At 38.6% G+C, this 26,839-nt stretch overlaps 1 protein-coding gene across 1 annotated transcript in view; it reads right to left on the bottom strand.

The window, feature by feature from the left end:
* The window catches only part of LOC126162098 (hemolymph lipopolysaccharide-binding protein-like), a 79,553-nt gene extending 53,289 nt beyond the window's left edge, over window positions 1–26,264 (bottom strand). Inside the window, exons 1-3 of the mRNA XM_049918374.1 lie at window positions 26,163–26,264; window positions 13,652–13,819; window positions 4,090–4,225 (exon numbers count right to left, since the gene is read on the bottom strand). Of these exons, the coding sequence (XP_049774331.1) occupies window positions 4,090–4,225; window positions 13,652–13,795 (280 nt within the window). The 5' untranslated portion in view covers window positions 13,796–13,819; window positions 26,163–26,264. The remainder of the gene's footprint in view (window positions 1–4,089; window positions 4,226–13,651; window positions 13,820–26,162) is intronic.
* Between the last annotated feature and the right edge of the window lie 575 nt (window positions 26,265–26,839).

The following is a 26,839-nucleotide window of genomic DNA, read 5'->3' as shown; positions in this document are numbered from 1 at the left end:
CCCTTCCCGCCAACAAAAACCTCTTCCTGCACACCCTTGCCACCCACCGCGTGGATGCCTTCCTCCTCAATGAAACCTTCCTGCAACCCCACCACACAGTCCACACTTCACCCTACCTCCTCCACCGCTCCGATAATCCCCTCCCGATTGCGCGTGGCGGAGTTGCCATTGGGCACCACCGCCAGATCCCCGTTCGGCTCCAACCTCTCCTTCCCGACCCCACCGAACACCTGATCCTTAGTCTCTTCTTCCCTGGCCTTACCGTTACCTGCGCCACCATCTATGTCCGCCCTAACGCCCCTCTTCCCTTCGACTTCCTCTCCCACATTGACCGTACCTTCTCCTCCTACGTGATCGCCGCCGACCTCAACATCCATAGTCGTTCCGCCGCCCAGTTACGGCGGTGGCATCGGTTCCTCTCCTCCCTTCAAGGCGACCTCATTCCCATCCCCCAGCACACCCGTCCCGAATCCAACTCCACTCCTGATGTTATCCTCTCCCCCCCAACCTCCTTGGCTGCATAACGGTGGATGTCCTGGAACCTATTGGTAGCGACCATCTCCCTGTCCTCCTCACCGTTTCAGACGGTCGTCGCCCTCGCCCCGACCCTCGTACTGATCCTCCCCCTAAGTATGTCCACGACTATTCCCGCGCCGACTGGAATGCCTACCGGGATACCCTTTCCACCCAGGTTGATAGCCGCCCTCTCACCTACCACCACCCTGACGATGTCACCCATGCCGCCTCCTTTCTCCAGCAGACCTTGTCTGAGGCCGTGGAGGCCCACGTTCCTACTGTCGCCATCCACCCCCACCGTCCTACCTTACCCCCACAGGCCGTTCTCCTCCTCCATGAATCCCGTCGTCTCTACCGTGCCTTCCTCCGCACGCGTGACCCGGACACACTACGATGCCACCGGCAACTCCAGCGACACGTTCGTAATTTGCTCGCGGCTAAGAAACACCGGGACTGGCGACAGACATGCACCCGTTTAAATGCAACCCTACCAATCAACTCGTCCAAGTTCTGGTCGGCCTTCCGTCGCCTTACCGGAACTAAACCCTCCCCCTACTATCCTCTTCTCCACGATGATCACCCCTTCCCTGACGCCCTTAGTAAGGCCAATCACTTTGCCTCCTACCTCTCCGATGTTTTCTCCATCCCCGATGATCCCCAGTTCGATTACTCCCTCTTCCCGGATATCTGCGATCGAACTGACACCTCTATCCCTCCCCTCGCTCCTGGTTTCCAGTACTTGGACAACATTACACACACGGAACTCAATGCCCCTATCACTACACAGGATCTCATTGATACACTCCGCACAAAACGCAACACCGCTCCTGGTCACGATCGTGCCACCTACCGTCACCTTCGTGAAGCTCCTGTCTCTTTCCTCTCCACCCTGGCCAGGCTCTACAATGTAGTCCTGTCCACCGGTTACTACTCCGACCTGTGGAAAACCTCCCGTATCCTCATGTTCCTTAAACCTGGCAAACCGCCGTCCGCCATCTCCTCTTACCATCCTATCAGCCTTACCTCGGTCTTCAGCAAGGTCCTGGAATCTATCCTCACCCGCCACATCCACTAGCATCTCCGCCAGCACCGCCTCCTTCCCGTCACCCAGTGTGGCTTTCGGCCGTCCTTCTCTTCTGACGATCTTCTCCTTCACCTCACTCATCTCCTTTCCGAACAGCTTAATTCCCGTCGCTCCGCAATCTTCCTCTCCCTTGACCTCGAACGCGCTTATGACCGCGTCTGGCATTCCGGTCTCCTCTTCAAGCTCCAAACCTTTGCCCTTCCCATTAACTACGTCCGTCTGATCGGTTCCTTTCTCTCCCGCCGTCCTTCCTATGTCACCATCCATAACACAGATTCCTACACCTTTTTCCCCTCCGCCGGTGTGCCCCAAGGCTCCGTCCTCTCCCCCCTTCTGTACCTTTTGTACACGGCGGACATGCCGCCGCCGTCACCCCCTGTCCACCTTCTCCAGTTTGCCGATGACACTGCCTTCCTTGCCCTTGCCCCCACCCTGCAACGCTCCCAATGCCTTCTCCAATCCCATCTTGACCGCTTCACTGCTTGGTGCAACCAGTGGTTGCTTAAGGTCAATCTCTCCAAAACCCAGGCGATCATTGTAGGCAAAACCACCCCTTCCTTCTGCCTCCTTGATTTCTATCTCACCGTCTATGGCCGTCCTATCGCCCTCACTCCCACCCTTCAGTACCTTGGCGTCACCCTCGACCGTCGCCTCTCCTGGACTCCCCATCTCCGGACAATCCAAGCCAAGGCACGTTCCCGCCTCCGTCTCCTCAAGCTCCTTTCTGGCCGTACGTGGGGTTTGGACGCCTCCGCAATCCTCCACACCTATAAATCCCTCATCCGCCCTATACTTTGTTACGCCCATTCAGCCTGGATCTCCGCGCCCCCTACCTTTTATAAATCCCTCCAAAAACTTGAACACCATGCTCTCCGCCTTGCCTATCGCATCCGTCTCCCCTCCCCCACGCGGATCCTGTATGATCTCATCCCCTTCCCCCACCTCCTCCTTTTCCTTGAAAGGATACGGATCCTGTACACCTCCCATAAACTTGATCCTCCTCACCCGCTCGTGTCCCCAATCCTCTCCCACCCCCGCCCGCTGCCGCGCCTGTATTCCCATATCCCACCTGGTCTCCATCTCTCCACCCTCCTTACCCTCTCCCAAGGTGGCTTCCGCCAGCTCCCCCTCCCTGATGATGTCCTCCTCCCCTGCATCTACCCCTCGTATCAACTTTGATCCTTCCCCCCCCACCTCCTGTGTCCTTTCCTTTAGGCACCCTCCCTCCCCCCTTTCCCTTCCATTCTCTTTCCTTTCCCCCCTCCCTCCCACCCTCTCCTCCGGGCTTCCCCTCCCCTTCCTCCCTCCCCCTCTCTCCTTTGCCCATGGCATCTCTGCTCTCCCCTCTCCCATCTCCCCATCCTCCTCCTCCACCTCCACTCTTGGCAGGTCCCCGGACTCGTACACGCTGAGTGAACATTCGCGCGCCGGAGGTCATCGCCATCAGTGTATCGTGTGTGCCGTTGTGTTTAGTGTTCAGTTTCGTCGTCACACTCCATTGTTCACCAGTGCCATTGTCTTCTTCAGTGTTTGTGCGTCGTGTCAACAGTTCGTAGTGTGGATTGTCATCGAGTGTGAACGGCTTCTTGTGTTTTTCTGTTCGTGAGTCTACTGTTTTTTCCCGCCGTTTTTCTAAGTGATGTCTCTTCTCTGTTTATTTTCTTGTACTCTCTTCGGCTGAAGAACAGCGTATTGTGCTGCTGCCAGCCTACCTGCTTGCTCAGGTGTCCAAATAACAATAAAGTAAAAAAAAAAAAAAATAAATAAATAAATCACCTGACCACTTCAGTTATTCTCTCAGCTGTTGAACTATTATGTGCATCCATGTGCCTTCCATCACAGAGAAGTGAGACAGTGTTTGTCTTTACTCATTTGTGTTTGTTGTTTCTTTTCTGGAATTTTCATATTTGCAGATTTACATGACTATCATGTGATCTCTCAGAACATTCAAAGTGCCTCATCCATACTTAAAAAACTCCAAAGGGAATACCGAAACAAAAATTTTGTATAGCATAAACCAAATTACTCTGCATTTTCCTTCTGAGGTGACTCAAGAGATTTATTATTATTCCCAGATATTTTTGACATAAAGACCATCAGGATAAAGTTACAGAATTTAAGCTCACTTAAGGAACATACAGACTGTTTTTGTTCATATAAATTTATAGACAAAATCTGATCATTTACATGTGGTAAGGGCCAGGCTTTATAGAAATTTAGAATTATGTAGTGAATATAAACATTAAATAAAAAATTCAATTAATGTATTTTGCTATCATCATCAATTTCTACAAAACTTGTTGATGGAAGAAAATTTGATAGAAATACTTAGATATTTTCACAGGTTACTAACTGCAGCAGAAAACCTGTATTTCATCTGTGACATAGTTGAAAGTCATTTTTACATTTTTATTACAAACAAAAGACATGTTAAGCAAATTTTAGCCAATATACAGAAGTTAAAAACCAAAAAAGGATAATTTTACTACCTGTTATAGCTGTCACTATGGACAAAGATTCTTTTCCATCACATCTCTTGTTGTAGAAACTCACACCAAGATTCCGTTGGCCACTCTGTCTCTTGTACCCATCAGTGCTCTTATCAGTCTGAAAGTCCATTGTAACCTAAATGGGAAACCAAACCCAGATTCAGATAACTTTTTTCTTCAGTTAATTTCTTATTTTTATGTTCCTTGACCGTCTCCTTTTTTCATTGACATCCACCACCACATCTATTTTTCATGGCAGATTGTAAATTTCCCCTGAAATATTAAATGGCCTCCTATCTCTATAAGAATGAAACACTCTCATATTTTATTACATGAACCCTTAAGATAAATACAGCTCTTCAGGAATGCCAAGGAAGACAATGAGTACATTAAGAAGGCAAGGTAAAAAAGTTTTTGATGTAGTTCATAGATGGCAGTCATACAATGAAATTTTGTTTTTATTATGCTTGTATCCATTGTCATGTTGGAACCACAACTAAGACCAAATATGAAGGCAGGGCCATCATTGAAGTACAACACTTAACACAGAAAGCACATTTATTACACACATCAATACACGTTTAGAACAGAACTGGATTCTGTCATGGAGAGTGCAACTATTTATTCAAACACTGAATATTCCAAAATTCTGGTACTTATAAAGGCACTGAATATTCAAGAATACACACACATTAAAAACTTGAGACATTTCAAGAACATTTCAGAAATGACAATATTAAATAACAAATAATTGCTGATAGTTGGGTTTGAATTGGTGAACTGCAGCACACCAACCAACAACACTTACCATTATGCCATGCCACATCTACCATAGATCATTGCATTGGTCCCTCTTCTAGAGGAATAGTGATTTACTGTTTCAGAAGTTCTCATCAGGGACTACTATTGCATCCTTGATTCAAATCTTGTCACTGGTCCTCTGTTTGGCAGCACTGGCAGATCCTTTTCTCTGGTTGTGTTGTTACATCATCTTCACTGTGATGAATGTCACAGGTAACTGCTCCCATTGCAAATTCACAATCATGGGCCTTCAGTTACCTTGAACCTTCCACCTCAAACTGATCCTCTGGATGTTAGTAGGGCTTCATCCTGAAGATATGGATGATGTCTGTGTGCTTTTGTCTTCTTGATGAAGGCTCATAATCATTGACTACACATCTGACATCCAACTTATGATGAAGTATATGATATGGCCCAAAGTAGTGCATTAGGAATTTTTCTGACACACTCACTTTCTGCACAGTTGGAGAAATCCATAATTAGACTTCCTGGTTATATTTCATTGGCTGGTGCTTGGAATTATAATGCCATCAGTCTTCCTCTTGGGCATCCAGCATCCATATGAAAGCCATTTGTCTTGCTTTAGTCCTGATGTTGATGTGCTTCACACAGTCATCATCGGTACCATCTGTATGAAATGGGAACAATGTATTCATTGTCATTTTGTCTTCATAGAGAAAAAAGAACTGTGTAAAGCCTATAGTGTTTTGCTTCACTGTGTTGTATTCAAATGTCACATGGACATTATTATATCCAGATTTCTTGGTACAACATCAACAAGGGCATATCTGACAATGTCTTATTAAAGCAACCTGTGACATTAGGCAGTTGTTATCCTGTGGGTAAGTCACAATATGAAACTACCTCTGATACTAGTCATGACTGTAAAACTTTTCCATAAGCAGAGATATCACATGGGATGGTCCACATTTCAGAAGTGTCTTATAGAAGGAACTTTGCAATTTCTGGAGTTTCGGCAGTTGGCACAGGTTTGGTGACAGCTAGCAGGCAAGGTAGTCAATGCAGACTATTATCAATTGATTCCTGTTTGTTGACGCTGGGATCTCCCCAAGATATCATTTCTAACTTGCTGGAATGGCACTGCTCCAGGCAAAATTGATACCAGATGCCTCAGATGTAATTGCAGCACATGCTACAGTCATTGTCATTCCTCACAGTGGGCCACATATTGTCTGATAGATCTGTAAAGACCTGGCCAGTGATACTTGCAGCTGATTCTGTCTAGAGTCTCCACAAATCCCAGGCGATCAGATGTTGTACCATCATGGCCATAGATTATCTGGGATGATGAACAATCATTTCCACTCCATTGAATCATAGTTCCTCTTACACAGTGCTCTGTTTATTGATTGTAGTTCTCCTTCAGTCAGCTCCTTCCTTTTAGAAGGCTTCTATGGTTTTCAGCAGTGCTGGATCTTCTCTCTGTTCAACGACAATGTCACTTAATGCAGAAATGACTGAGATTTGATTCATGCTGCTGCATTGTGCCAAAGGATTTCTTGAAAGGTGGTTGGTACCCTTGTGTTTGCACCCCCATTTTTATATCACTGTGATGTCATATTCCTGAAGCCTCAGTGTTCATCTACCAGTTGACCTGATGGGTTTCTCAGGCTAGTCAGCCAATGTAGAGACTGGTGGTCTGTCACAACAGCGAATGGTTGGCCAAATACATATGGCTGGAACTCATTGATGGTCCATCCAACTGTGAAGCACTCTTTCTCATTTGTAGAGTGCTTCATCTTGGACTTGTGAAGTTCTTTGGATGCATAAGCTATCACCATTTCAGCACCTTCCTGAATATGCACTAGAACTACACCTACAGTGTTGGTATGAAGTTGTGTCTCAAGATTCTTGGCATACAGTGCTAGGACAAAGAAAATTTGGCATCTCCATGCGGTAGTTCTTGCAAGGCACATTCATTGGTACAGAAGTTCTTTCTGCATTTTTGGTGGTATGAGTGTATTCCAAGAAAATGTCTCACATCACAAACGTGCCAAGTAGTCAGAAAATCTGTAACTGTTCTTATTTTCTCTGGATTGGTACAGATTCCATTGCCATTCACTAGATGACCCCAGATATTTATTTCTTGGGTGGCAAAGACACACTTTTCAGATAGACAAAATACCTGCAGTTTGAACATACTTCAACATGGTTGCCAAGCAGCTTAGATGTTCTTCAGATGCCTTCAAAAAGTGGCAATGTCATCCATATAGCAAACCTATGTTGTTCTTTTTAAGTACCAGCATTGAAGCAGGTTGTCCATCATTTGTCTGAAGGTGTCTAGAGTATTACAAAGCTGAAATGGGTGAATTTTAAACTCCTGTTAGATGTTATGGAGGAGGTCTTCTCTTGGTCAGCCTCATCAACCTCAGTTTGCTAGAAGCCTCCCTGTATGTCCATAGATGAGAAGTACTTCGCTCTTTTCAAGTACTTAGTGTGCCCAAAGTACAATAATGTGCAGCCATCTTTCTTTGTGATTTTTTTCAGTCACTGACAGTCATCACAAGAATAACTTGTGCTACCCTCTGCATTGCAAATACCACAGGTCAGGACAAAGGACTCTCTGAAGATTCAGTGGTGTCATCTTGAAGCATTTCCTTCACTTCCTTCCACAGGCTGTGTTGTTCAGTTGGTGACACTCTATATGAGTGTTAGCTAACTTCTGAATGATCCCAATGTTTATATGGTATTTTGCCATATGCTGCTTGGTCTATCTTTTCTCCACTCCAGATTCAAAAGCTTCTGAAAACTGACACAAAACATTTATCAGTCACAATCTTTCTTCCTCATTCAGGCCGGATCTTATTGGCAGTTTGACAGTTGCTTCCTCCCCTGTGTTGTCAGTAGTGGAAGTGGAGCATAATTCTTCAATAATGACACTAAGCTGCCTCACGTGGATCACCCATGTTGTCCCTGCACACATTCTCTGGGGATGAATTGTGGCTGCTGGTGACTACTAATGATCCAAAATTCTCCCTGACCACCTACAATGCTTATGATCACTGCTGGTATGTAGATTTCTTTTGTGGGCCAAAGTAGCTTTTTGCAGTCAAGGAGCTCAAAATTAGGCACTGATAAAAATATTATTTACATCTATGATGGAAACCTTAATTAATAAATTATGAAAGTTTCATAGTTTAACTGAGCATGACAGGAACTTGTATCATTAATGATGGTGTGATAACAACATCTTCAACAGTAAAACAATGCCCAGAGCAAGTTTTGTCAGTCTCGAGCTCTGATCTGATTGAGGCAGTATTGTACAATGTGATCATAGTTTCCTTGTAAATGATGTATATAAAGGATTCATTTGAAGTATATTCAAAACCTGCCATACAGATGAAAACACTGAGAAAGTGCACAGTATCACTGTGGGTAAAGATGTGTGAAATAGATTATATCATAGGCTTCTCATTGAAAGTGAGTGATACATCTCACATAAGGAGTCATTTTTAAAACTCTGTGCAATGAGAATATCATTTTTGTCAAATTCTGACTAAAATTAAATGTAAAATTGAATATATGGAGCATTTCAAAAAGAATATAACTAATGGCTCTGAGCACTATGGGACTTAACATCTATGGTCATCAGTCCCCTAGAACTTAGAACTACTTAAACCTAACTAACCTAAGGACAGCACACAACACCCAGCCATCACGAGGCAGAGAAAATCCCTGACCCCGCCGGGTATAACTAATGTTCTCTGCCAGTTTGACACTGCAGATGATGCATACATCAATCACATCACAGCAGATATTAAACAGCAATCAAAGAAGTGAGTGTAAATTGGTGTCTCTTTACTAGAAAGATGAGACTGAATTCATTTATTGCAATGCATATGGGCCATGTTTTCTGAGGTACAAAACATATTTTCCTTATTGGTTGCATTTCAAATGATAAAACAATAATTGTTGAATACTACTCAAGTCTTGAACACCAAATGGAGTAAAACTGCACATGAAGATGCCTGGGCAGTGAAAGAAAGAGAATCATCATTTTCTGGGAAAATGCTCCCACCTATAAAGATGTGTTGAGAGCTGAAGGTGACAATCTGAAGTATGATTTGTTTATACAGTTAGAAACAACCATTTTATATTTATATACATCTTGAAGTAAACTGTTTGGCTCCAGCTGTCAGAGACTGTGCTCATGTTTGTGAGCTGCATTTGTGTAGATCTGAAGCATATATTTTCAAAACACCAAAAATGAGGAAACTCTTTTGTGCTCCTTTCAGATTAAAGCACATGCTGTGCTGCATATGTTAGATATGTTAGTATTATTGTAACCCTCACTTTAAGGCAAACAAACACTTATTGAATGCAAAATTAGATTTGATTTAATTGTCCATTAGTCCACAAAACCAAACAACAGTACTTCATGAGTAAAATTAATGTAAATCCATCCATAACTACTTCATTATGCTTGCATTTTGAAATTACAGTGTTCAACACAGTTCCAAATAAGTCTTACGGTAGTGTAAACCATATGGTCATGAAATAGAAATTCTACAGATAAATGTCACACAAGCTCATGGAGTACAGTTAATAGGACCATCATTCTAGTCAAGCAGTAAATCAGTAAGGATGACAGCCATTATCCAAAAACAGATACAGTCCAGTCCAGACAAATAATAGCAGTGGTTATAGCTCACTTCATAGAGGGGGGAGTTGGATAACAACAGCTAACAAAGGAAAAACTGAGGGTTAACCAGTTGCTGGGAAGACTCATACTGACTCACTATTGCTCTCTATGTGACCAACTGTAATATCAGTGGCTTCCCCACCAGAGACACACTGAATGGACATGGGCGATGTTATGCATACCAATACATTCATATGTTTCACTGGTATTTTTGGTGGATTACTAAAGATATCTTTTCTGTTTGGTGTTTAGGTCCATGTTTTGGCACTCTGAAGATGTCATTTTCTTGTAAAAGCAAACAAAATTTTATAGAATTTAATTCCCAGTTAGTATGTATGAATTTTGTTACATGTAAGACATATACTGTTTACTGCCAGCACTGCAGAAATACAATGCTAGAAAGGATAGGATGGGATATAAACAATGGAAAAAGTGAAGTTTCCCACTTCCAAGTAGTTGAGGTGTTGAGAGGTTGATAGCCATGCAAACGAGATTAGAGATGCCACTGAGCTTTCAGACAATGCCTTTCTTATGAGACAGCTAATACAAAAAGCATGTATGCACACACACACACACACACACACACACACATATATATATATATATATATATATATATATATATATATATATATATATATATATATATATATATATATATATATATATATATATATCTGCATATTCTTTACTGCAGCTGTGGGACATTGTGAATGGTAAGAACTATGTAGATGTGTGTGTGTGTGTTTTTGTTATATTAATTAGCTCTGTAGGAGGGAATTTTTGCAGAGCTCAGCAATGTTTCCAGTTTTGTTTATGTGCCTGTCAACCAATCAACACTTCAACTATATGTATGTCATATAGAGGTTTTTATTATCTGCTGTAAATTATGCTGAAGCACAGCACATGGCCATTTAAGTAGTAGATTGCCATGTATTTGATAATGCTTTCTTACAATTCACATTATTGTAACTGAGTGCTTTTACAAAGAAGCTCCTCTATTTCCCTTAGACTGCAACAAAAAATAAAAATATGCACACATTAATTCCATGTTAATTCTATGTGTTTTGGTTCATCCACCACAGTCATCACTCCATGATTTCAATATTTATACTTAGAGTGCACTCCCTGAATCATTGAAGCAGCCATGTACTCTGATCCCCATGTGCTGTATATACGCAAGTAATTCATGCCATTGAATAATCTGTGCACCCTAATTTTAAGACAGGAAAAACAAAAAGAGAAATATTGGCTTTAGTTTGTGTTTTATTTACAAAAAATTGTTCTTATGTTATGATTCTATTCGTCACCATTACTAGCAGAAGAATCATTGTCATCATGGCCATCTTCCCACAGAGTTTCATCCTTGGTTCTGTCCAGTGAATTTGTGATATGAAAGTTTTTGAAGGATTTTTCCACCAGTGGTAGAGGGATAGAGCCCCATGCACATTTCATCCACTCAAAATCTGGGAAAAATTCAGCAACTTGATTTTTTTCACTTGGTATTAACTTGTGTTTGGCTGTTTAAGTGCAGCTTTGAATAGCCAATCCATAAATACATCTACTGGTTGTGATATGGATGTTAGGCCTCCAAGGATAATGACTACCGTAAGTCAGTTTTCCCTTTTTGTAACATGTCTCGCACTCCCTCAGTTGTGTGTCTGTAGAAGCTGTCCAGGACCAACAAGTTACGTAACTCCATCACCTTGTTAAGCTCAATGTCATTATGTATCCACCCCTTCATATATGCTCTCACAAATAAGCATTTAATTGATATTTTTAGAATAGTTTTCCTTTTAAATAACATGTAAGGTGGTAGGTGATAGCTTTCATCTGTTGCCAGTTACACACATTATCACTATACACCTTTTCTTCTCATTGCTGCCAGTTTGTATCGTGATGATGCATTCTCCTTTCTTGTTCATGTTGTTGTCAAGTAGCATCTCATAATAGACTGATGTTTAACCCCTGTTAACAATTTATGATAATGGTTAGGAATCTTCATGGCAAAAATTCATCATGTAGCAATGAAAATTCACTATTATTTCCTTGCAATCACTTGGCCATAAAATGCCCAGTGATTACAGTTCATTTCTCGAGGCCACAATTTGTTTTGTCAGCAGCTGCAAGTACAAGCCTCGCTCACATTGCACTTTCTTCTCATTGCACAGTTTCCAATGTTCTCTGGTTCTTTAATAATTTTAAGTTTTTCTTTGCTATGTATGAGTGATAATGAGAACTTGTAGCCATAATTAACAAGTTAACAACTGTTAATACTTCACTTCTAATGTGCTACTGATGCATCAGGCTGATGCCATGACAATGCTGTAGTATAACAGGATCCACTGTTGGAGGTGAGCAGTACCAACATTGTTACAATTAATTTGCACAACCCAGCTGTATATATATGGTAATATACTTACTATCAGAAGTTTTGTATCATCTCTGTATTTTGAAATTCATGGCAAAGAAAACAGTAACTGACACTGTGGTGCACATATATATTCATTTGCAGTGTGTCAGATCATTGAATAATAATAATGAAAGAATATTTGAAAAAATTGTAGAGATAAAATCATCTGTTTCCCATGGGGTTTCTTCACAGCACTGCTGTGATGGAACTTCCCCTTGCTCAAATAAAGGCTTGAATGCATAACGGCACACTGGTAATAAGATCGCCATGTCAGTTCTCATCCAAATTGTTCCACTCTTCGGTGGCAATTCTTAGTAAGATACACAGAATATGTGGTTGTTGTCAAAACCAAAAACTACTTGTTTCAGTTGAGCCCACAAATGTTCATTTTTGTTCATGTCTAGGAAATAGGCAGGCCACTCCATTCTGTTGAAGAAACATATTCATAAGAACAGCACGATGCACATGTAAGTTATCATCCATCAGGATGAAATTGTCACCAAAATGTTGGTGACATGGTCACACTGTTGTTCACAGGATCTCATACCTGTACCTCATCACAAAGCATCACTACATCAACATGTTGTTGCACATGTGGGGCAGAATGTCAGAGGCATTTGATGTTATTGGGTTGCCTCTAAATTTGTTGTCTGTGATTATTAGTGTACAAATAGATCCAAGTTTCATCCATAACACCAAATTCCAACCCCAAGGCATCCATTCCACATGGTTTCTTGCCTTCTGCAACTGAGTCCATGGTGTTGTGGTGTACAATATGATGCTTGCCATCATCTTGCAGATCTGCATCATACTGTCATCTCCTAACAGTTTGATATGATACATGATGTCCTGTAGTCTCTTCAAACACTGAATTCAATTTTGGAGTACTCAGATTACTTTGATTTCTTTCATTCAAAAGTTGCAGACATCAATAAACCTGTGAATTTATTAGATGTGGGCAGCCTGTGCAGGGCAAGTCCTCAGCACTATCTATCAATTGAAACTGATTCTATGTCTGGACCATATCACCTTGACTCAGTTGCACATGTTGAGCATCCTCCCTGGTTGACAAGCCTTCTACATGTAATGTGCTGATATAGACCCAATCATTGGTCATGACTTCCCTTTGTGGCATGATGTATGTCCATTCACTCTATACAGTTCCACATACATCTCCAGTATGTACATATTTTGCTTTACTTTCAACTGCAATGCTGCAACCCATTTGAGTTCAGCATTCTACCCATAGGTAATATTCATGGTGACTGTCTGTATGTTAAAATACAATTTCATACATTTTCATGAAATGTGAGGGAAAATTAAAGACTCATGTTACTGAAGATGACTGAAACAGCTAACAGTATTCAGAATTTTAATAAATGTAATGCCTTTCCCCAAAGGAAAGAAGTAAGAAAATTTTAAAAAAGAGGACCAGTAGATAAAATGGAAAATTTGTAGGCTGCTGAATACTCAGATAGAAAGAGTCACACTCTACAGAAAGCTGAAAAAAGTAACAAAATCAACATATGTTTCACTTTCTTTTATCTATACTTGTGATTATCAAAGCAGTCTAAATTTTTCTCTGTATTATTTTGATAATGATAACCAACATACATTTATCAAAATTTGTCATAAAAATACTATGTAAATTCTCTGGAAAGAAATAAAACATTATAAATTACTCACTTCAGAGTACCAGTGTCCACTATTATTGCGTTGAGTGGAAACTGAAAATGAGGTTACAGTTTCTTGACATTTATCAGTTTGCAAAGCATGCACATTCAGTAGTATGCAGGAGATCACTAGTAACACACAATTACAGTTCACCATTGTAGCTATTGCTGTGTGCTGTACCTGAAAAATATGATAAAAACTTTAACAAAAGCACAAAAAGTACAAAAAAATATTATATAAAAGAAATTTCATGACATACAATTTAAATGTGAACCATACAAAGAAAAATTATGTTCAAAGTGCTCTTAGCAGAAATCAACCTGGAAAAAATTTTGAATAAGTTAGAAGTAGAAATTGGAATGGATTACTGTAACATAAAAACTCATAGAAATATACTTACTTCATAAAAGTAGTCTTCAAAAGATAAAAGCTATGTACTGGTACATACAGACATTCCCTTTTCAAAAATAAGAGTTTAATTCTAGTAAAACAATCAAATGGAAATAAGGAAATGCTGCCTATAATTACAACAGCAGTATTACCTGTTTGACCTTCTTACAAGAGCAAGCATAATTAGTGTAGTAGTGTGAATAACCATAAAGGAAAGAACACACACACACACACACACACACACACACACACACACACACACACACACACATAGGTATTTATTTCTGACAATATGCAGTTGCAGTGATATTTGTGTATCAACATAAACATTTAGTGCATATAATAGAGGGAAACATTCCACATGGGAAAAATATATCTAAAAACAAAGATGATGTGACTTACCAAACGAAAGTGCTGGCAGGTTGATAGACACACAAAAAAAAAAAAACATACACACAAAATTCAAGCTTTTGCAACCAATGGTTGCTTCATCAGGAAAGAGGGAAGGAGAGGGACAGACGAAAGGATGTGGGTTTTAAGGGAGAGGGTAAGGAGTCATTCCAATCCCAGGAGCCCTAAAGACTTACCTTAGGGGGAAAAAAGGACAGGTATACACTCGCACACACACACATATCCATCCGCACATACACAGACACAAGCAGACATTTGTAAATGTATGCTTGTCTGCTTGTGTCTGTGTATGTGCGGATGGATATGTGTGTGTGTGTGCGAGTGTATACCTGTCCTTTTTTCCCCCCTAAGGTAAGTCTTTCCACTCCCGGGATTGGAATGACTCCTTACCCTCTCCCTTAAAAACCACATCCTTTCGTCTTTCCCTCTCCGTCCCTCTTTCCTGATGAAGCAACCATTGGTTGCAAAAGCTTGAATTTTGTGTGTATGTTTGTGTTTTTTTTGTGTGTCTATCAACCTGCCAGTGCTTTTGTTTGGTAAGACACATCATCTTTGTTTTTAGATATAAACATTTAGTGCATTTTGTAAATAAGGCAACATCTTCTGGACGACAATCAATGAAACTATGAAAATTTCACTGTAATTGCCAAACTCAAATAGTCAAGGAAATTTCATAGTGCATACACCATGGACTTCAACTTTCATTTATCCATTCAACTGTGCAAATGGAATTTATTTTAGTAGAAAACCACTACACAATTTCAAAATTTAATTTTATCAATATATCAAACAGCTTAACAACAAATAATCTTTTTTAATGCTGATGTTGTACCAAATTAGGAACAGCAGAAGTATACTAATAAGTACTTTAGAGCTCATATGGAGTTTTACCACAGTCATTCTTCCCCTGTGTCATTCATTAGTGAAACAGGAGAGATAATGTTACCAGCAGCAACTTCTGTCACATGGTATAAGGTAGGTTGTGGAGTATACATGAAGGTGCAGTATTAAAACTGAGCAAAGTGGGATTGGGCCTCCTGTGACATGTTTCTCGTAATAAAACATGTATCTTTCTCAGGGACCAAGACTTTTTTCCATTAAACCTCCTTTCTGGGACAGTCTCCACTTGGATGTAAAAAGGACACTGCACCTACAGTAGACCATAAACAACTAAGCCTTTTATAGTAGTCAATGTGAGAATTATGGGATACCCTCCCTTGCATTTGGTGGCATTTATTAAGAACTGAATTGAGTGAAATATTGCTGCGTAATGTTCTTCGATGGATTGTTGCAAATCAGTATGTTTACTGTGGCTTACAGTGTAAATGTACACTGTGTTCTGTGCCACACTTAGGCCTAATCACTTTGTTTTAGTGACTTTTCTGAGCTGATGCTGACTCTTAGAGAGTGTTTCTAAAAACTGTGCTTTAGTAATGTTATAATTTATGTCTTAAATTCTGCCACCAGACTCTTGTTTGTTTGTGAGAGCTGACCAGGTTTATGTGCTATTTATCCCATGAAGTTAAGAAATGAGTCAGGAACCAAACAATGGGATGTCAAGTATGACAAATTTGTGAAAAAGTGAAAGCAAAACTGTGGTGTTATTGGGTATTGACAAGGTTTTCAGTTTTACAACTACAGACTGGTACACTACCAAAGAGACAGAGAGGAAGATCAACAAAATCAGATTAATCATCTTATAAACGTAAAGTTACCAAAGTAGTTTGAAACCTAGTGACGCTTGCTACAAATGACAGCACAGTTTCATATGTGAAAAAAAGGGAGAAAGCAGGATGGAGTGAATACATCCTTCTATAGCCACTACAATGATGTTTTTTGCTCATTTATTCACATAACCAGTTTTGCCATATTTAATCTCATCATGAAATATTTTATGATCATTATGTTGGATAACTAAGAGTTGTACAAGATGATAGAGTGCAGTTGAATTTACATTTAATGCATGTGATAATAAAACTGAATTTCTTGGAAGCAGTTTTGTGTATAAATAAAAAGAAAACTTCGCTATGGAAGATTTATTTGAATAATTTATCTGAGTGTATTTCAGATTCACATGCATGTCTTTTACTTATGATAATATGACATGTCACATACCAGTTAAATTTATGGAACTTACATTTCTTCTTCTGCAATGAAAATGAAAAGGAAGAGAAAAAGGATGAGGTGAAAGTACATGATTTTGAAAAAGAAGGTACAAAATCATCACATGCTCTGTCAGGAGAACTTTTTTCTGTGAAAGTAAAGTAAGAAATCACTGGAAAGGAAGCAGTGCCAATAAACTTTTGGATGTCAGAAGAGATACATGTAGATATTTATGTATTCTGCAAAACCTATGTTTTGGAAGACAGAAGTATTAAACCTAATTATTACAGCAATTTGTCTACAAAAATAAATTTGAATGCATCTTTAGTTTTAAATCCTGTTGTCTGGAGCATCATGAATGTAACATAACTCATACTGTGACAGGCTTCTTTCAAAATCATAGATATATGTTACAAATCACATCTTGTAGTCTCGTGTATAGCTGCAGAAATAAGAAAAATTTATTTCATCTAATTATTTTATTGTTTAAGAATTACCTTCAACAATGATATAAAGTACACCCAAACTAAAAGATGTTGGCCTTAATATATTTCTGTGGATGTTGAGGGATGTCTGCTACAGTTTGAGTCATATTAAATGCATGATGCTCCATATAACAGTACCAAAAACTAAACAAAATGCATTAAAAATTCATCTCACACACAAATTGTTGTGATAATTAAACTAATATAGATAAATAAATATAATTTCTACTGTTGCTTCTCTTAATTTTATGCCATGTTAACACAACCATAAGATTCTAGGCATTATTGGCCTAGTGTAATGTGTTCTCATAGTAACTGCACAGCTAGAAAAGTAAGAGATTCTTAGCCATTATGTACTGCCATTATTTCTGGAAAGGTTGCTTCCCCAGTACTGCTCACTTCTAAGTTTACAGACAGATGCAGCATGTTTGCCACATGTGTGACCAGTGCCAACTGAAATGCAGCATGGAAAAAAACACCCCTTGGTGCACTCACACTGTGTAGAGGTAACAGTCTGCAAGTGCACTGCATGCGAAAACACATTACGTGGCCAGCCTCATTCAGCAAATAATGGACTGTATTGATGTGAATTCTGGCACAAACATATGTGAAATAGAAGCTAATGTGGTCATAGTCTTCTGAGTTACAACATCATTGCATTGGAGCAAAATAGTGATCCAGGAATGTTGATTTTAATTCTTTTTAATCCCATTGACTAATGACAAATTTGTATAAAGAGATGGAAATAATTTTTTACAGTCTTGGCATTATAAGTGAGGACCATTTACAGACACAATTACATATTATTTCCATGATAACTAATACTACAGATTCCTAAAATCAAATGATATTTATTATTTTTTGGTACATTCAGCTTCTTCCATGCAATAATTATAACATGTCTTAGTTGTAATAGGACAAATTGGTATATACCTTGATACCAACATTTTTTTAAAAAAGCAGGTACATTATGCAATTTTTAAACAATAAAAATGACTTGCTACCAACTGAATCAGATACTACTGAATCAAAAGGAAACACTATAAAATTGTAATATTGAATTGCTCAACAGAACTAACATCTGGAGATGAAATATCAGTTCTGCTGACAGGCACATTTAAATATACATGACATTGTCCTATTTTTAGGAACTAGTAGTTCCTTTCTCATGGAGGATAGAGGGTTGGTTGTGGAAGGTTAAAAAGGAGAGCCAGGTCATTAAGATCCCAGAAAGAGAGGGACCCACCTGTTAAATACTGCCAGTCAAGCTCTGAGTCTATGTGAACTACTAAATACATACTCTCAAATTACTGTGAAGTGCATGGCAGAGGGAATTTCATTTATTATTATATCACTTGTTACTCTTACTTCCCACTCCAATACCATATGGAGTACGGTAAGAATGTTTGCATGATTGCATAAAAGCTTCTGTGTGCAATGTGATTGGCCTAATCTAGTCAACTCTCAGGTTTTCTCAGCATGATTCATTAATGGTGTGCATTCAGGGTGTTCAGCCAAATTGTGGATGCCATTTTATGTACAATAATTTTATGGTCAACACACCTGTATTCTTCATGCCCTGGGCAGTGTTTTTGTATATATTTATCACCTAAACTTCAACCAGTATTGTTGGTGCTGTGCTACTATTTATACTCAAGTTTGATTCTCAGCTCCAGCAACAGTTATTCTGTGAAATGCACATTATTTCAGAATGTTCTAGTTATGCTGAATGAAATTTTCAATGAGATCTTAAGAAACTGAGTTCTGACCTTAAGCTTTGTGTAAGTTCAAACATATGTCCTGGCTTATTAGGTTTTACAGCATCATTATTTTGATAGGCTCCTTAATTACAGTGTCTCAGAAACTTGGCACTTGCACCATAATACTGGTCTAGTCATATTCTATGTTTGCATTCAAGGCAGTTCTGGGCAACAGCTGATTTACTTAGTTGTTTCCATTGAGTGGGTTGCTGATGTCCCTTGCACTTCACATCAATTGTTCCACATGGAATGTGGTACACACCCAGATTTTGGAAGAGGAGACTTTTTATCTTTGTTGATATGGATAAATTACACTGGATATCATGTTTCCACAGAATTTCTGGAGATTGGGCCAGCATAAGACAGATAAGTGATTCATGATTTCACTTTTTCTTTATTAGTTTCTACCTCTTGCATAGATGCTCTGATTTTCACTGCAGTGTCCTTTCTGTTTTTCAACCTGAGTACCCATTCCTTAAGAACACAATATATTTCTCTTGATACACAGATAACTCATCTGTGGAGCAATCACATGGGGAAAAAACTTGAAGAGCTCTTGAAACATTTAAACTCTATCCATTTTAGTACAAAATTTATTATTTAACTTTAAAAGGAGGGCCTTTTCTTGATGTGTTGGTTAAGAGAAGAATGAATGGGTGCTGGTACACAGTGTATGTAGAAAATCTACTCACACTCCACACTTCAGGTCATCACCATCTATCACAAAGGAATTTCATGTTAGAGACTCTGGACCATAGAGGGTGAATGCTCTCAGACAAGGAGACTCTCATCATATAAGTACAACACCCACAAAAGAATAATTACTCACGTCAACAAAGTGAGAGGCCATTGCAGTCAAAATCCTCAACAAATGTGGAAGAGATTGAGATTAATGTTGAAAAAGATAAGCTAAGAATTGTACAAGGGTCATTCAGTAAAAAATGCCCCAAATTTTTTCTCAGAACATATTTATTGTTAAGAGTCAGAATTTGGTGACAATATACATTTTTCTATGTAATCTCCAACACATTCTATGGCTGTATGCCTACATTGTGGAAGGACATGTATTCCCTTCTGGCAAAAGTTCCTGTCCTGTAGGCATACCCATGTTTTCACTGCACAACTAACACTCTCATCACACTTTTAGTGTGTTCCTTGTAGAGAATCTTTAAGCACCAGTCGGCATGGATAATGGTAACTGAACAATTCAGCCTTTCTGGAGCAGCAGCTGTAGCAGGGCATCCTGAGTGTGGTTGATCATGGAGCTCTGTTTATGCATTTCCTGAGACTGTAACTTTTTTTACCCATCACCTAACTGTACTCCTATCAGCTGCAACATCACCATACACTGCACAAGAATGTTTATGGATGTTCACCACAGTTTCTTTTAATGCACACAATAATTCAATAACAGCACACTAATTGTAATGTGAGTCATATGTAGACACCATTTTGTTGCTGTACTACAGCTCTGACATCTGCCAGAACAACTAGAAACTTCACTGGCGCACAGAACAAATATCATATGTGAAGCACCAACAAGGACATTTGTTTGTGTATATTAATGGCTTTTTTGAAAAATGTGGGGCATTACTTACTGAATGACCCTCATATATCTACCTTATTCTGGCCCAGTCTCAGACATGGATCCAGGGGATGAGAGCTCATAGGAGTCATAACCTGCCCTCCCACAAAAAGCTTTTGAGTAAAATCATTTATATTTTTACAAGTATTAGCTAACTTTTCAATGATAAAGTAACATGAAAACAAAGTCTCAAAAATGGCAAGAAACTCTAGAAATTTTAAGGTATATTTAACACAAGGCACTTACCATTTATTTGTTTAAAGGCTTGTCCATGTGAGTTGGGTTGCAGCCTGAGTGGGACAGTAATAAACTGTGACCCTTGTGAGGATACAGGTGACTTTTTTAAAACATATATGAGGAATTGAATACTTCATCAGCATAAACCTTCAGCTAGAATTAATCTATGCCTGCTCAATCTTTGTAATGTTTCATCTAAGTCACTGAAAGCCGATTGTGTATGTGATGTGGTGCGCCTCAAGTATAGAAGACTATCAGAACTTCAAGGAGAGATGCAAGGAAGTTCAGCAACACACCCAGCTAAAACAACCAAGAAAATTAACTGTTCTGGCCATTGATTCAAGTATAATCATGACGTGAACTAGTATCATGAGACCATTACCATGCTACTAATGCCAAGTTCCTGGGAGAGGAACAAAATTAAGATGTTTACAAACTTAATAAATTGAGACAGAGGTTCCAATTTATAGAACGCTTCAAGTCTGACATGCAATTTATTAAGATATCACTGGCTGCCTCAGCCAACAAAGCTACAAAATGCTGAGAGAATGTAAATTTCACAGAATAGCAGTGCAATCTCTTAAAAATGTGTATAAATTGATGCAGCAGTTGCTTCAATTAGAGCTCATTTATAAATAATGATCCCACACCAACAATACTTCACAGACTGGTTGAATTTCGGGCAGCTAGTATACACAAGATAACAACTCAAATCAGCTGAAAAAGATGACATGGTCTGTCATAACAATATTATGCTTAAAGTGGAATCAACAATTCGGCTGATTCCTGGAAGCACACTATCAGTCTAATCTTGTCTTTGCATTCTTTATGAGAGTGATACATAGAGAGCTGAAGTATAGTTTTTGGTTATTCTCTTAATGCAGTTCTCACAACTTTGTGAATAGGCTTTTGTGGGATAATGTTTGTTTCAGATGCCTACCATTTCAGGTTTCTTAGCATTACTGCAATGTTCACCTGTGAGAGAAGCAAACTTTTGACCACTCTTGCTGCCTTTCTTTGAATAAGTTAAATATCCCTTGATAGTCCTTTTGATAATGGTTCTACAAACTTGAACAATATTCTGAGATGGGATACACGTGTTTTGTGAGGACTCTCCTTCATAGATCAATTGCACTTTCCTAGTATCCTGTCAACAAATAATAGTCTACCACCTAATTAATCTGTGACTAAGTTTTCATAATAGTTTAACTTCATATTATCCAAGTTGTTGTACCAGACATTTGTGTGAGTTGACTGATTCCAACTCAAATGTAATGAGGCATCTCAAACTGAACATGCCAACTAGCATGGATTTCAAAAACATTGGTCATGCATAACTAAACTTGCACCTTCCTCACATTATATCCTGAATGAATGGAATGAGGAAGTCAGGTAGTTACAGTATTTATTAATGAAAGTATAGTATTAGGGAGTATCAGATGATATCTGTGACTTGGTTGAAGATTTCTTGTTAGGGAGCACATAGAATATTGTCTAGGATGGAGAGCCATTGACAAAAATATTAGTAACTAAATAACTAACTGAAGCATGTTTGTTCCTTTGCTGTTCATGTTGTATATTAATCACCTGACAGATACTATTAACAGTAAACTACTAATTCATAGAGATGATGCAGTTCTCTGTAGTTGAGTACTGTCTTAAAAAGTCAGATCTTGATTAAATTTTGAATGAGTACAGAGATTGGTGACTTACTATAAATTTTCAGAAGCGTAAAATTATGTTTTTCACAAAATGAAAAAAAAATGTAATTTCCTATGGCTACAGTATCAGCAAATTATGGTAGGGAATAATCAACTTATTCATATACTTGTTTAATTGAATAGATGAAAAAATCTACTCACCAAGTGGCGGCAGAACACACACATAAAAGACTGTTGTGATTTGCAAGCTTTCGGAGCCAGTGGCTCCTTCTTGAGGCACAAGGGTTGGAGGGGAAGGAAGAAGGGGGAAGGAAAAGGACTGGAGAGGTCTACGAAAAGGGGCAGATTTCAAGAAAGTCACCCAGAACTGTGGGTCAGGGGAGACTTATTGTGTGGGATGAGAAGGAAACTTGGGGACTGCATCAGATGAGATTTGAAAACCTGAGAGCTTAAGCTTTAAGCCTGCCTGAAGAAGGAGTCACTGGCTCTGAAAGCTCGCCAATCACAAGTCTTTTATGTGTGTGTTCTGTCGCCACTCGGTGAGTAGATTTTTTTATCTATCCAATTAAATTATTTTATCAATAATTGATTGTTTTCATTGTTATATTCATATACCTGGGTTTATCAATTTGTAGGGGTATGAAATGAAATGATCACACAGGATCAACGGTAGGTAAAGCAGGTGGCAGACTTCGATTCATTGATAGAATACTAGGAAAATACATTCAGCCCACAACTGACATTAGTTAAAAACCAAAACAAAAATGCTGAGAAACCTGTTTGTTGACAGATATCATCTATCCCTTAGAAGCTGCTTGAAAAGTTTCAAGAACCAGTGTTAAGTGAGGAACCTAGGAATGTACCACAAACCTCTATGCATCACTCCAACATGGACCACAAACACAAACTAGGCTAATTACAGCAAGCACAGGGGCATTTAAGCAATCTTTCCTCCAAAGCATCAAACATGAATGGAATGGGAAGACGCCCAAATAGGTGGTATAAAGGGAGATACCCTCTGCCATGCATTTCACAATGGTTTTCAGAATATAGGTGTTAGTGTAGATGTAGATGTACATGTAAATGTAAATGTAAATGTAAATGGAGATGTAGATGTAGATGTAGTTCACTTTCACCCGTGCCTTTCAGGATGTCATCTGAGAAAAGCATGAGTTGGGTTAAGGATGACTGACATTTTTGGAAAACATACTGGTTGTATGAAGGTAGTCATTTAGTTCAAGATACTTCATTTTGCTAGATTTTAGAATATATTCTTGGATTCTACAAATGATGGTTATTAATGAAATTATTTGGTAGTTTTTTGGATTACTACTGTTACCCTTCTTGAAGATGGGTATAACCTGTGCTTTCTTAAAACCACTGAACACAGCTTTCGTTTGAAATTTTTTTGTTATATTGTGGTTAAAATGGGATCTGATTCAACTGTAAATTCTGTTTTAAAGCTGTCAAGGAGCCCAACAACACTAGAACCTTCTTCTGGTTTTGTGAGAAATCTTTCAATAAAATTTTGTTATGGTACTTATAGCAACAATGCCATACATATGAATGGAAGACATGTATGAATTGATATGTGTAATGTCACCTACATACAGCTAGGGTACCTGTGGCACAAGCACTGCTGATTTGTGAATTTGTATAGTGGACATATATAAGGCTGCCTAGTGGTGGTCTCTCTCTTAGTTGCTGTTATCTGATTCACTTCTACCAGTGAACTTCAGCTGCTACTACAATTTACTGTGTGCATAGTGCTACAAAAATTAATGAATGGGTGGTTTAGAACAGTGCTATGCTTAATGGAACTTCATTTAATATTAGAATTACTATGTGCATGCATAGCATATTACTAATGCTTTGAATTTATCTGGGACCATCTCATATTACTTCTATGAAGTTCTGCCAAGAACTGTTAATGATTAGTTTCAAAGACTAATAGACAATTTTAATTTGTTATTAAGGAAGTAAATCTGCATTCATTAAACTTTATTCATCCTAAAGTGAGGTTTACAACACTAATCATTCAAGGTTCCACACATTACCCTATCACCAGCCCAGTGGATTTCATTCAGACTCATTCTATCTATACCCCTACACATTTTTTTTACACCTATTATGTCATTCCTCAAATTTCTAAGTTTTTCCACTGAGACTAAATAACATGGAGGGTCCCTCCCATTGTGAACTGTTCTACTAGTTACTTACCTCTCTAGTGCTTAGTCAACTGTTATTTAAACTTGAACCATTGTCCCTCCATATGCTCCTGTCCAGAGGTAAATGTTTTAAATTCCTCTTTGAGGTATGACATGACTGCCCCTTTAATTATGTTACTGAAAATGTAAGTATTTCTTCTTATTTTAGTGACTCATTGTACTTAAGTAACCATTGTTATTACAACTGTCTCAAGGTCACTGGCAACAGTTTGAATATGGAAACACCTAAAGAGGTCAGGTATATTTGTTGTCATATAATCTAATGTATTTCCATCATGCAAGTCATCTGAACTGCTTATTCCAATTACTTTGCAGAGAAACCATTTAGTATTATTCTGCAAAATATATCATCACATCCACCGCTAACTGTAAGTAACCAGATCTATTATTGGATGATTTAAGTCTCATATGTTAATGACAGTATGTTTGGGAAATATATGTATTATTGAGTTGATGGTTACTCTGAAGCTTTTGGTTGTATCCAGGGCTGAGTCTGATGGTTAACAATAGGTCCAATTACATGTTTATGCCAGAACTTGATACTGAATCTTTCCCAAACATTCATGCCTGCAGCTTCAATTCCTGTCCAAGTGGATTTAAGTTTTGTATTTACTTACATGCAGTACCTATTTCCCATTAGACTTCTCCTTCAAAATAACTATTATTTATCCCAAAAACAGTACTTGTTAATTTCTGACTTTAACTAGCTTTCAGTACCTAGTATTATGTGAGCTCCAGTGCTTTTAAGTATTGCTTCAAATTATGAAGATTTGTTATAAATGTATCAGCAGTTGGTCACTAGGATTTTAATAATTTCATCTGTGTGTGTTGGTGGGAGGGGGGTGGGGTGTATGGGGGGGGGGGGGGTGGACATTATTTGAGCTTTATACGCATATTTCATGGTCTCCTGCAACTATCAACCTGAGTTGGATTCTAAATGAAGTATTATATATAAAATTCCTTGTTCTAGTGCTGGATATAAAGTAAAAATTGAGTCAACATTCAGGCAAACTCAACAGATGTTCAGTCCATCAGGTTTTGTATCTAAGTGTCCCTCATTATGCATTTTGCTGACTGATGATGATGGTACTGTGTAGTTTTTCATACTGCTACTGCCTATTATTTTATATAATTATCTTCTGTAGCTATGGAGGTGAGATAAATTACGCACTGATTCAGCAGAAGTTAGCAGTAAACATACTATGTGAAGTAAACAACCACCAACATTACAAAAGCCTCTTCCATTCTCATGGAATAATTGTACCCAATCCAGTACATTTATTCCTTAGCGGAATTTGTTGCTAATAATAAGTATGGTAAATAGTAACTTATATTACTAAAATACAATAAAGAAAAAAATTAGTAAAACTTGACAATTTTTATGGTTTTCATATCTCTTATCTTGAAAAATCCAATGCACTGGAATGAAATTAGAAGTTAAACACAGTGCAGAAACAAGACAATTGACTGATTCATTGATGCTACCACACCAACAAATACTACAATGAAAAACATACTTAAAAACAAGAAGCAATTAAAAAAGTGAAAACTCTATAGTTAAAAAAAATTGTTATCTGAAACTATTGTGAATTCAGTGTTACACTAAAAATAAGTACAGAGAGTAAGGGCATTAATTATATGACCAGCACAACATGTAACTTACAAGAGGTTTAGACACACAATGAATATCAAACTGTGCTGTGTTTCAGTTCCTGGTACACTGAGACAGAGGAATCTGTACCATGGGAAACTTCCTTCCTCTAATCTTTCCTAAGGAAAAGGATATGTTCATTGAGGCTTATCTGTCTATCACATGTCCCACCAAATTTCTCCCACTGTGTGGAGTCATCTTCTAGGGTAATGTGCCTACAGTAGTGGAAGTATTTATTCAGCAAAAGTAAGTGGCAGAAAATGTTTGAATGTGATAGCTACACATCTTTCAGAGGCATCTTCTAAGATTTTCGAATTTGTAAACTCCATTCCTAGTACAATTGTTTCCTCATAGAATATGTTGCTACTAACGAAAATCTGAAGGTGAAATGCAGTTTATACTAACACAATACAAGACAGAAATGGTTCTCATGTAGAGTTTGTCACCTTGTTTATGATTGAGAATGGGGCTCTGTACTTTCATATAGCCATCAACAAGCTGTCATTCAACACACACCAGGAATGCGGTAATCTAAAAAAATTAAAAGCATACCTTATTACATTCCTCATCTACAAAATTTAAGGGTTATCTATGTCCTATCTATGTTCCTATCAGCTGAATGACAAAAAGCAGAGTTCATAGTAAACATATGTTAGCTGTTATGGCACATAGATAAATTTTATATTGCA

This window comes from Schistocerca cancellata, chromosome 2 (genome assembly GCF_023864275.1).
Source record: "Schistocerca cancellata isolate TAMUIC-IGC-003103 chromosome 2, iqSchCanc2.1, whole genome shotgun sequence".
Taxonomy (NCBI): Eukaryota; Metazoa; Arthropoda; class Insecta; order Orthoptera; family Acrididae; genus Schistocerca; species Schistocerca cancellata.
Note: the sequence above shows the minus strand (reverse complement) of the source record. Positions and strands in the feature narration are given on the sequence as shown.